General features: G+C 46.7%; 2 protein-coding genes and 2 long non-coding RNA genes across 7 annotated transcripts; 3 read left to right on the top strand and 1 right to left on the bottom strand.

Annotated features, from left to right (window-relative positions):
* Window positions 1-326: 326 nt before the first annotated feature.
* LOC113565180 lies at window positions 327-2,097 on the bottom strand. 3 transcript variants are annotated; one of them, XR_003408501.1, is made up of 4 exons: window positions 2,030-2,097; window positions 1,582-1,734; window positions 1,123-1,159; window positions 327-548 (listed from the first exon to the last, which is right to left on the bottom strand). It is a non-coding gene; the product is annotated as an uncharacterized LOC113565180 (long non-coding RNA). The 3 variants fall into 3 exon arrangements; XR_003408502.1 differs by lacking the exon at window positions 1,123-1,159; XR_003408503.1 differs by lacking the exons at window positions 327-548; window positions 1,123-1,159 and adding an exon at window positions 1,478-1,510.
* A 1,160-nt stretch (window positions 2,098-3,257) lies between these two features.
* Window positions 3,258-4,174, top strand: LOC6601550 (exostosin-3). The gene is made up of 3 exons (XM_026986027.1): window positions 3,258-3,504; window positions 3,563-3,688; window positions 3,747-4,174. Exons 1-3 carry the CDS (start codon window positions 3,295-3,297, stop codon window positions 4,158-4,160), a joined length of 750 nt encoding a protein of 249 aa, XP_026841828.1. The 5' UTR covers window positions 3,258-3,294; the 3' UTR covers window positions 4,161-4,174.
* Window positions 4,175-4,605: 431 nt separating this feature from the next.
* Window positions 4,606-5,790, top strand: LOC113565140. The gene is made up of 3 exons (XR_003408466.1): window positions 4,606-4,902; window positions 4,960-5,243; window positions 5,315-5,790. It is a non-coding gene; the product is annotated as an uncharacterized LOC113565140 (long non-coding RNA).
* Window positions 5,791-6,804: 1,014 nt separating this feature from the next.
* Window positions 6,805-9,629, top strand: LOC6601549 (ankyrin repeat domain-containing protein 13D). 2 transcript variants are annotated; one of them, XM_026986104.1, is made up of 7 exons: window positions 6,805-6,982; window positions 7,157-7,289; window positions 7,359-7,673; window positions 7,736-8,052; window positions 8,110-8,205; window positions 8,270-9,006; window positions 9,071-9,399. In XM_026986104.1, exons 1-7 carry the CDS (start codon window positions 6,884-6,886, stop codon window positions 9,231-9,233), a joined length of 1,860 nt encoding a protein of 619 aa, XP_026841905.1. In that variant the 5' UTR covers window positions 6,805-6,883; the 3' UTR covers window positions 9,234-9,399. The 2 variants fall into 2 exon arrangements, with proteins under 2 accessions (XP_026841905.1, XP_026841904.1); XM_026986103.1 differs by having other exon boundaries at window positions 6,806-6,982; window positions 9,331-9,629.
* Window positions 9,630-10,192: the final 563 nt, after the last annotated feature.

The following is a 10,192-nucleotide window of genomic DNA, read 5'->3' as shown; positions in this document are numbered from 1 at the left end:
TGCTCCCGTGTGATCTCAGCTTGCTGTCATTTCATGATGGAAGGACGGGGTGATTGGGATGACTACAAAGGGGGAATATTACCACAAGACGAGATACATAAAGTGAAGATGAAAGTTGACAATGTGGATGAGAGATGTAGTTGGTACAGTGGGAACCAGCGAAAACAGAATACGGAAGCGGAGCAGAGTCGGCGGTTCCCGAAATGTCAAACGTCACGATGACAAATATAAATAACGAGAAATCAGGAGGTTTTGTTTATACAAATGGAAGAGGGATACGATACGTTTACAACATCTAATCAAGCCGGGGGGGGACTCAAAATCGGTGCGAGGAGCTCGATGATACTTACAGCCCAATTAGCCAACTAATGAAGATCGCTCCGGGAATGATTGTAGCATAGAATATTGTGTTTATAGTACTATAAAGCCCACTCATTGCTTTCGGTCACTTTTGCTCTAATGCTTATGGGAATTTAGATATGTTTTGCTCGATTCGATTCGGTTCGATCGGGAGTTAACGGATTCGAATGATTCTCACCGGTTGCGTACTTGAATTATTATCGTGTAATTATTTTGACGCGTGGGGAGAGAGAAGCAAACAGATTTATAGATTATTAGTTTGTTATTTGTGGGGTTGTTGTTTAGGGAGGTTGTCCAAGGTCGTCCGAAAGCGAGAGGCATGCATGGCGCACCGTGTTAACCGAACCGCACCCGTGCGTAGCACAAACTGATCCCCATTCTTTTGCCAAAAATCCTTTAAGGCCAACCTTTGTACCCGATTTGATACTGCTGATAATGGCAATGGGTGTCGACGCGGGTATACGTAGTGTGGTGCATGTTGGAAATGTATGTACTTAAACGATTATGTATATATGTATGTTTGTTCATATGAGGTTAATGAGGCAGTGAGTAAGTGGTGAGGCAATTTGATAATAACAGTCAAAGAAGCCGAGATATCAACGAAATACGAGCGTGACTAATGACACTACTACGGATCGGCAGCCGCGCGAGAGCAGGTTGAAATCATAAGAGAACACAAACGGATTTCGTACGGCTACAAGCAAACTACGGAAACAAATTAATCGGGGGTCGGTTAGTGGGGACAAACACACAGGGATTCACCTCTTGAAGAAATGCCGCCTACGCGCAAAAAGCATAGCTGCAACGAGTGAACAAGAGAGTAGAGAGAGAGAGAAAGAGAGAGCGTTAGAAGTTTGCCAGTTCTGAAATTCAAATTCAAACAGCCGCCAAGAGCGCAAGCGATATCCACAGCCGATAGGCATGTCTGTCAACTGTCAATCGAGTGATCGAGAGAGGGAGGCACTAACGGATCTGCAAAAACTTTATTTTTGATTAAAAATAATAACTATTCGCACTCGCGTGAATGAAGCGCGTAGCGTTGTGTGAAGCGCGTCTGTTGATACTGGAGGAGAATGACGAGCGTGGGCCAGTCCCCCCCCCCCCAACAATTTTAGAGCTGATCGCTTGCCTTCCCCGCGGCTGCTGTGGACTGGGATTGAATTGAACATGAATAACACATTTAGTTGGGATGCACTTGTGGCCAATTAATGCCTCAATTACCGCCAAGTGCCGGATAAGTGGGTATATGACGGCGACTCGAACTTATCGAGTTATATCTGTCCAGTCCGTGGAAATGAGTACTAAGAAAATGCAATCACTGCGGTGCGTTCGTCTGATTAGGTAATCCCTCTAATCCAGCAGCTGCATGGCGGCCTGCAAGTAAATGAAAAACTGTTTTCAACACTTTTGAAGCGTGGTGGGATGGGGGTGTGGTCGTGGTGCAGCAGCAGCTGCAGTCTATGTATCAAGAAACCCCACATTTTCGCCGGGCCAAGTGGAATCCGTTTATGTGGCAGGAGAAGGGAGGGGAGTGGCTTTCACTACGCCACCCATTGATGGGGTTAAGGGCTTTACGACATTGTCTTTTCAAGGACTCTTAATGTGCACTGCCTTTTCACTCAATTTGTGTAATAAAATCAAAGGATAGCCGAAGCACTTGTGTTCTCACCACATACGCTCCAGGATTAGCCGAGATGTATTCCAATTGCCAGTTTGTGTCGATTCCAGGTTTTAAGCAATTAACTAATTAACATTTGATTTTCAGAACAGCTGAAGCGAGATGCTGCCTTTTAACAGCTGATGCCTAGAGATGTGTAAATTGCGATAACTGAGAAACGCAATATTAATCTAAATGGGGCTGCCACACTGCAGCTGTCTTTTGGCGCGCACCACTCGTATCCAGTCGATAGTATCGATAACCGAACTTGAATCCGGTAAGGCTCTCTTTTAACCGGTTGACAACAATGAGTCCCATTCCATGCACACATACCCTGGGGGAAATGGATGTTATATAATTGTGAATATGTTTGTCATCCCAGGCAAAAACAATTTATTTTCAATATATTTTAATATTATTCAATACTATTTAATATTATTTTCAATATTTCAACGATATTGTCTTCTTGTAGGGACCAAGAATAGGTATCAGGATCGAGATATATGTATATACAAAACACTCATCATATACATGAATATGTCTAAAAAATGTCAATTTGAGAAAAGGGTTTATTAGTTACGTTTTATCTTCATATCAATATTTATACTTTCATATACAATTAACAAAATAGGGTATACAAAGGCCTATATACGGCTTACACGCAATATGGCGATCGTTTTTTTGTTGAACTTTTTCGTTTAAACCTTTTTTTACAATAAATACAATAAAAGCAAGGATTAAAAACTATCCAATCTTGTAGAAAATTTATTCATCAATGGGATTAAACTATGTGGGCATTGCTGAGAGATTTAGTTAGTCAGCATTATTCAATGGAATATCAAAATTGAGCAATATGAACGAATTTCCTTTTTCGTTTGTTTTGATTGACCTATTTCGCTACTTGTTTTTTGTTTGACTTATTTCGCTAAAACCTATTTTTACGCAAAATGCAATAAAAGCAAGTATTAAGAATACACCAGTTAAATAGAAAATTGATTCATCAATTGTATAAAATTATGTGGGCATGGCTAATCGATCTATATAGCTAGTAATATTCAACGGAATATCAAAAACGAGGAATATGTAAAATAGAACTTGAATTCGTCAGTATATTTACGGTATATTTTTTGAATGAGACGGTATATTTTGGTATATTTCTGAGGGTCGGACCATATAACGATAAATCCGCGGTCACTCTGAAGAACACATGTAAATATAAAAATAAAAACAATTGAAATATCATGCAAGGGCTGAAGTCCGGAAGCTGAAGCTGCTCCATGTCTCTGGCCTTCGACCTGAGCAACTCCGGCGGTGCTTATCAACCACTGGACAGCGGAAGCGGCAAAGACGCGTCGGCAGCGGTCCCGCAGAGACACGCGATGAGCATGAGGGTCTCGTGGATCAGGCAATGGCGCCGCTATAAACTGCCCGCCTTGGTTCTCATGATGATGTTTCTGATGTCCTGCCTTGCGTACCGCATCATGGGTGTACGTATCTATTTCTCCTAGGTAGACTTGACTTATCAAACGTTTTATTTCCGCAAAGGCCGAGCAGGATGCTCCTCCCACGGACTTGCACCGCAGCTCCCCGCTGCTGGATGCTTACGAGGATTTCAGCGCGATGCGGGCCGGCGACCTAAAGATGCGCATCGAGGAGATGGTAAGAATCAAGGTAAGTGCCAAACACATTGGAACCTAATTTGGATTAAACCGTATCCGACTTTTCCCAGAGCACTGTGTCAGTGGAGCTACGCGAGCTAGAGTCCCGCCGCCAGAAACTGCAGTCGGACATCAGTCAGTACAATCAAAAAATTGAGGAGCTGAAGCAGGAGCTGCTCCGTGAGCAGACCGAGTTGGAGCGTTTCAAGATGTCCGTGGAGCAGGCGCAGGTGGCCCAGCGGGAGGCAGTGCAGCGCAACACTCCTGATCTTGCCCTGCCGCGCACCCTCCTGCCCAACTCCCTGCCCCGAAAGATGAATACTGTCTCGACGGGCGTAGCCGCCTCCTGTGCGATGCACAACTGCTTCGACCACTCCCGTTGCAGCCTCACCTCCGGCTTTCCAGTATACCTTTATGACCCCGACGAACACAACGTCCAGCGAACTGGCTACGATATCGATGGCTTACTTAAGACAACTCTCTAACAAACGCTCGGCTACAACGCGCACATAGTGAGGGATCCAACGCAAGCCTGCATCTACCTGGTGCTGGTAGGCGAGGCTCTGCTGGAACAGGACCTGCTTCGAAACAACCGATATGCGGCCCAAGAGGCTGAGCAGCAACAGCCGACGGCTCCCAGCCAAACACACGACTGCCCCATCGAAATGCAGAAGCTGTACAACCTGCCCCAATGGGGAGGCGATGGCCGCAACCATGTGCTGCTAAACCTGGCACGCCGGGACCTTTGCTCCCGTAGGACGAATGCACTGCTCCAGCAGAACACCATGCGAGCCATTGTGGTGCAGAGCGCCTTCGAGCTGGACCAGTTCCGGCCCGGATACGATCTGATTGTGCCACCCATCCTCGGTCCTATCACTAAAAACTCTTCAAGCTGCGATAGCATCCACTTTCTTGAGAAAACATAATTTCGGAAAGCAAAGTAGGCTGCGGTGTGTAAGCGTCTGTGTCTGTATGTGGGTGCTGTGAAGTGCTCTCCAACCATTGTTTGTTTACTGGCCAATCTCAAACAACTTCCGGAAACTGAAAGTTCGCCGCGTTATCTGCAAAAAATTTACTTCAGCAACAACGCCAGCATCAGCAACAATAACAACAACGAGAGACTGCAACAGATCCTGAAAGGTGCCAGAGCTACGCAAATCAATTGGCCACAACGCTCTAGGCAGGCCATACCCGACGTTAAGACTGAGTTAGCAAATCTAAATACCAGTAAGTGGCACTCCATTTTCCATTTAGTAAGAGTATCCCATGCCAATCCTCCAATAGCAATGTGGTCATCTTCCATCGGGTGGACCGCACCTGGGGACAGGACACTTTGGACAATAGTAATCAGTACCAGGAAAGATACAGCGGACCCATTCGAGAGCACTGTTCTGGCTCTGGAGCCTTCAACCGGCCGCGTGCAATACGATTGTGGAATTCCTTTGGCGGCGACCGGGCGAACGGACGGGTGCAGTGTTTCTACTCGAGCAACCGCACCTTTTACTCACAGTATCAAAATCAACTGATTGGCGATCGACTGTCCAGCATGGCTTATACCTCGGCAGCAGGTTAGTCTCCGTGCCCCGTCTGGATAATGGCTAAAAGAAAAACAGTTTACAATCTTTTCTTTCCCTTCCAGGTGGAGAACTGGTCATTGTCAATGGCCCCAACGCTGAGTTGTGTAGATGAATCCCCACGATGTGGCCGTAACAGCCTATGGTAATAAGATGTATGTGGCCGAATTGAATCCCATGCGTATCCACAAGTGCCCGTCGAGACACCGGCAGCGGGAGTGGACGCAAGCCAGACGACGAGTGGCAGGGCCGTACTGGTGGCCTCATTAATGCTGATATTTGCACGCTCCACCTTTACGCTGACCCTGCTCATGGCCAGGCGGCGAAAACGAGGTAGCCATCAGTAACGCTGCCGCGTCGAGCGATCTGGTCTACCGCAAGCTCACTGCGTCCAACTAGAGTCTAATCTAACCATCTCAGTATCTTAATTGTCGTGTTAATTATACTCGCGCAATGTCCTACATCTAGTTGTGTCCTATTATGTTCCGGTGTTATTTCGTTACCGATTTTTGCATATCCATTTGCATATTTGTACACGTGTTACTACTATCATATATTGATAATTCTAATTTTTAGTACATATCATTTTAAGTTGATTTTCGGTCACATTCCCTTTCGCCCAGATATTTGAATGCTTATACAAAGTATATACACAGCAGACAAACCCATTTATACAATATACAATACATTTTCTAAATTTAAGTGTGTCCTGTTTTTTGTTTAGTGCAAATTTTTAACAACTACTCATAAGAGAGCATGTAAGAGCATGTCGCGTGTCGCATACATTATTTGTTGAGTGAATCTAATCATTTTATACCCAGAAACTTATAGAAATCCACCGTAAAAACCATAAACGTTCTATATCGGCATCGAGATATATTTATACAGAAAACCAGTCAATAGCATGAATATGTAAAAACACGTAAATATGTGAAAAAGACATTCCTAATTACGTTTTAAAGCAACTTGTAGCGGTATTTCAATATTGAATTAACGAAATAGGTATACAAATGTCCATACAGCGGTTGACAAGCAACAAGTCGTCAAATACCAGCAGCATGTGAGAAATTACATGACATTCCATACTCACTTATCATAAAACATAAATTAAAGATATCATTTTAAATTAGCCAATCTTGTAGAAAATTGAATCATCAATGGGTAAAAATTATGTGTTTAGGGCTGAGGGCCGTAGCTAGATAGTAATATTAAGCCGAATATCAAAATCGTCGAATATTATATTCGTCCGTGGACAGAGAGAGATTAACCCATTGCCGACCAGTGGGTATTGAAATACTCTACGAAAATTATTAAATCTGAAGAATTGTACCGCAGTTCACGTGGAAGATATCGAAGTCTTCTTTTTAAAGAAAATATAAAGGATAGGATGGACCTACAAGAGTAGTTATTATTAATATTATTGGTATTATTTTTCCGCGGTTGAACTCAAGTATTTATACTGCTCAAATAAAGGGTGTTTAAGTGGGCTAAGTTCGTTTTTTCATCGGTATATTTACGGTATTTTTTCATATTTGTGACGTATATCAGCCCTGTAAAACAAAAGAAATTGCGAATTAGAAAGAAAACGCGAGAGGGGATTGCAATAGCAACGGCAGGGCCGAGACTTGGAAGACATGAAGAGTTTGGACGAAATCAAGGCGGAGTATCCGCTCCACTGGCACATCTGGAACGGAGACGTGGAGCAGCTTCAGACCGAGCTACAAATTGACCAGGTAAATGGTGGGTGAGGTGGGTGTGGTTGTGGCTGGGCTGTGATTCTGGCAGAAGGAAAAGCCGGACAGGTGTGTGTGCACACTAATTGAATTAGCGCATTTCCCGACAAACAACGGACGGCAGAGAAATAAATTGTTATTGAACCATAAATGGCACAATTCGTCAACTTTCAGAATGATAAGGAAAAAATCGATCCACGGGGACGCACCCCCCTGATGCTGGCGGTGCGATTGGCGAATTTTCCCTGCGTCAAGTGTCTTCTAGCAGCCAAGTGCAACGCGACCTATGAGCACGAAGGGTGGTCAAGTGAGTGCACCATTAGATAAGCTCTGGCTGATAAAGATGTAACACTCTGCCGCACATCTCCCCCCGCAGTTGTACAGGAGGCCGTGTGCACTGGCGACGTAGACATACTGACTGCCATCATCGAGGTGCGTGACCTACAGCGGCACGTCCAGCGCGTGACGCACGTGCCCAAGCTCCTGCAGCACCTCCTGGACGCCCCCGACTTTTACATTGAGATGAAATGGGAGTTCACATCGTGGGTACCGCTGATGTCGCGTCTCTGCCCCAGCGACACCTACAAAGTCTATAAGCGGGGCGCCAATGTGCGCATAGACACCACCCTGCTGGGATTCGACAACAACACCTGGCAGAGGGGGAATCGCTCGTACATCTTCAAGGGCGCCAGTAAGACTCCTACTTCCGAACCCAAGCAATGGCCTCAATCTTTCCTTTTCTTTTTCCCGCAGAAGAGACTGCCACAATGATCGAGATCGACCACGACACGAACGAAGTCATGGTGGAGCAGATGAGCAGCGATATCGGGGATATTGTGGCCATTCCCCCCGCCCTGGGCACTGTGCGCGCCCGCCTTAATGCGCCCGTCATCACCAACAATATCGAGATGGAAAAGATCAGTTTCGAGCGCAACAAGTGCGGCATTTGGGGCTGGCGCAGCGAGAAGTCTGAGGCCATCAATGGCTACAACTGCAAGGTGTATGGAGCCAGCAATGTGGAGTTTGTCACAAAGACCCGGATGGACCACCTGAGCGAGGAGCAAATCAAGGTAAAGACTTTCCCTGTCCAATCTCCATTGAATCTCTGGCAACTCCAACCCCCGCAGAACAAAACAGCACGGACGCCCCTTCACAGTCTGCTGGGCATTGCCGATGAGGAATACGTGCCCCCCACAGACGTAGCCGCGGGATTCAAAGAGCGCGTAAGTAGAAGCCATCTATCGTATGGTACATATTTCGGTTTTGGTTAACCGACTGTTACTGCAGACACCCTCGCCGCGACCTGGAGAGACAGCCTCCCTTTTGGCGGGCACCGAAAGCGGTGGGCGCTCCTCACCCGCCGTTTCCCAGAGCAATGGCGGCTCTGGCTGTGCATCGGGAGCAAGCACGCCCAGGTCATTGGTCACGCCAGAGGAGTACTTCAGCGGCGAGGACCTGCATGGCCGGGACGTGGGCAAGCCCAAAAATCTGAGCACAAAGGTGCAGCGTTTCAAGGCCAACCTATGGCTGGCCGAGGAACATCCGATACGACTGCAGGAGCAGGTGCTTCCAATTTTGGACCTCATGTCTACCATGGCTAGTCCCCATGTGTCAAAACTTAAAGACTTTATAACTATGCAGCTGCCAGCCGGCTTCCCGGTCAAGGTGGAGATACCGCTCTTTCACGTCCTCAACGCCTGCATCACGTTCGGCAACGTGTTCGCCATGACCACGCCTGTAGAGTACGTGGCCACCCTGGAGGAGCAGGACCGCGTCACCTGCCTGGTGGACGACCGCTGTTTCGATATACCCAATCACTACACAAACCGGGGCGGCGATTCCCGGCGCCAGATCCCACTGGACGAGGACGACATGCTGCAGTACGCCATCGAGCAGAGTCTGGTGGAAAGCAGCGGCGCCTGCGGAGCCGAGGCCGACGATAAGGTTGACATTTGGGAGGTGCTGCGCGGACAGAGTGTTGTTGGATCGGACATGCTGCCCGAGGACGACGAGCAACTGCAGCGGTAGGTTATGATTGGCAGTTGGTCTTTTTACAGGATGCTAACCGGTGCAAACTGCCACCGCTAGTCACCCTCGCTTCTCCTCGCACCTGCTTTCACCTCACCACCATTACGGACGATACTCGCCGTCTCCCCACTCCCTCCTAGAGCCGCAGCCCCGTGGCCGCTCTGCTTCGGCGGGGGCTCAGTTCAAGAACGACCTCAGCTACATGAAGAAGATCTTCAAATAGTCCTCCCCCACACCCTTTCACTGATCCCCTCCGCCTGTACTGCTAGATCGCATCTTATCCGAGCTTTGTGTGTTTCCGTTTTCCATTTCGTCCGCAGGGTGCTGCACGAGTCGCTGCTTGGGGCCCATGCTAACGCCAGTGGCTCTCCCGCCTCCGAAGACGATGACGATGGGGGCTTCCGTTACGTGGACCCCGACCTGGCCATGGCCATGCGTTTATCGCAGCAGGACCAAAAGAAGTACGAGCTGGAGCGACAGCGCGAGCAAGAGATGATCGAGCAGGCGCTCAAGCTCAGCCTGCAGGAACACTAGCCAATCAATCATACCAGGAAGCAACCAATCACCACTCGACGAAATCAATTACGAACTGGCACTCGCTTTTCCGTTTGTGGCGCAATCGATTCCAAAACAAAATTCAAGTTATATTTTCTAGTGTAACACTTTCGTCTAAGTTGTATAAATATTATTTAAGTTGCCTAATTTAGTTCCTCCCTGTCCTCTGGTTCTCCTGGATCCTTGTTTGAATTGTGATACAAGCAGCATCAGCAGGATTCGCCTGATCCGCTTTTTCTGATCTGGTCTCAACTCGTCCACTCGCGTGCGAATCCCATCCCCCACATTACACAGAACATACACAGAATCCACAGCTATACGATTTGTACACCAAACACCTCTATTCTATACTATTCTATCATATATATATATATATATATATATATGTACATCGTATGTATGGAATGTACGATAGATAAGCATTCATATTCATGTATGTGTATGTGTAGATCTTGTAGTCATAGTTTTTGCTATCTATTAAGTGCGTGTGGGAATGAACAAATGTCACATATCCTCTAATATTCACATTTTCCTATTTTCGCTCAGTTTGAAGATCGTTGGCTGACACCTACTAGTATCTATAAATATACACCCACTATATATCTGTATTTACTAATCAGCATTATC

The sequence above is a fragment of the Drosophila persimilis genome, unplaced genomic scaffold (genome assembly GCF_003286085.1).
Source record: "Drosophila persimilis strain 14011-0111.01,24,50 unplaced genomic scaffold, DperRS2 tig00000002-arrow-pilon, whole genome shotgun sequence".
NCBI classification, from domain to species: Eukaryota; Metazoa; Arthropoda; class Insecta; order Diptera; family Drosophilidae; genus Drosophila; species Drosophila persimilis.
Note: the sequence above shows the minus strand (reverse complement) of the source record. Positions and strands in the feature narration are given on the sequence as shown.

Coding starts and splice junctions, on each gene's coding strand:
- LOC6601549 (XM_026986103.1), top strand. CDS start 6,884: ATGAAGAGTTTGGACGAAATCAAGGCGGAGTATCCGCTCCACTGGCAC. Junction 7,290..7,358: donor TGAGCACGAAGGGTGGTCAA/GTGAGTGCACCA, acceptor CTCCCCCCGCAG/TTGTACAGGAGGCCGTGTGC. Junction 8,206..8,269: donor CCGCGGGATTCAAAGAGCGC/GTAAGTAGAAGC, acceptor CTGTTACTGCAG/ACACCCTCGCCGCGACCTGG.
- LOC6601550 (XM_026986027.1), top strand. CDS start 3,295: ATGTCTCTGGCCTTCGACCTGAGCAACTCCGGCGGTGCTTATCAACCA. Junction 3,505..3,562: donor TTGCGTACCGCATCATGGGT/GTACGTATCTAT, acceptor ATTTCCGCAAAG/GCCGAGCAGGATGCTCCTCC. Junction 3,689..3,746: donor AGGAGATGGTAAGAATCAAG/GTAAGTGCCAAA, acceptor GACTTTTCCCAG/AGCACTGTGTCAGTGGAGCT.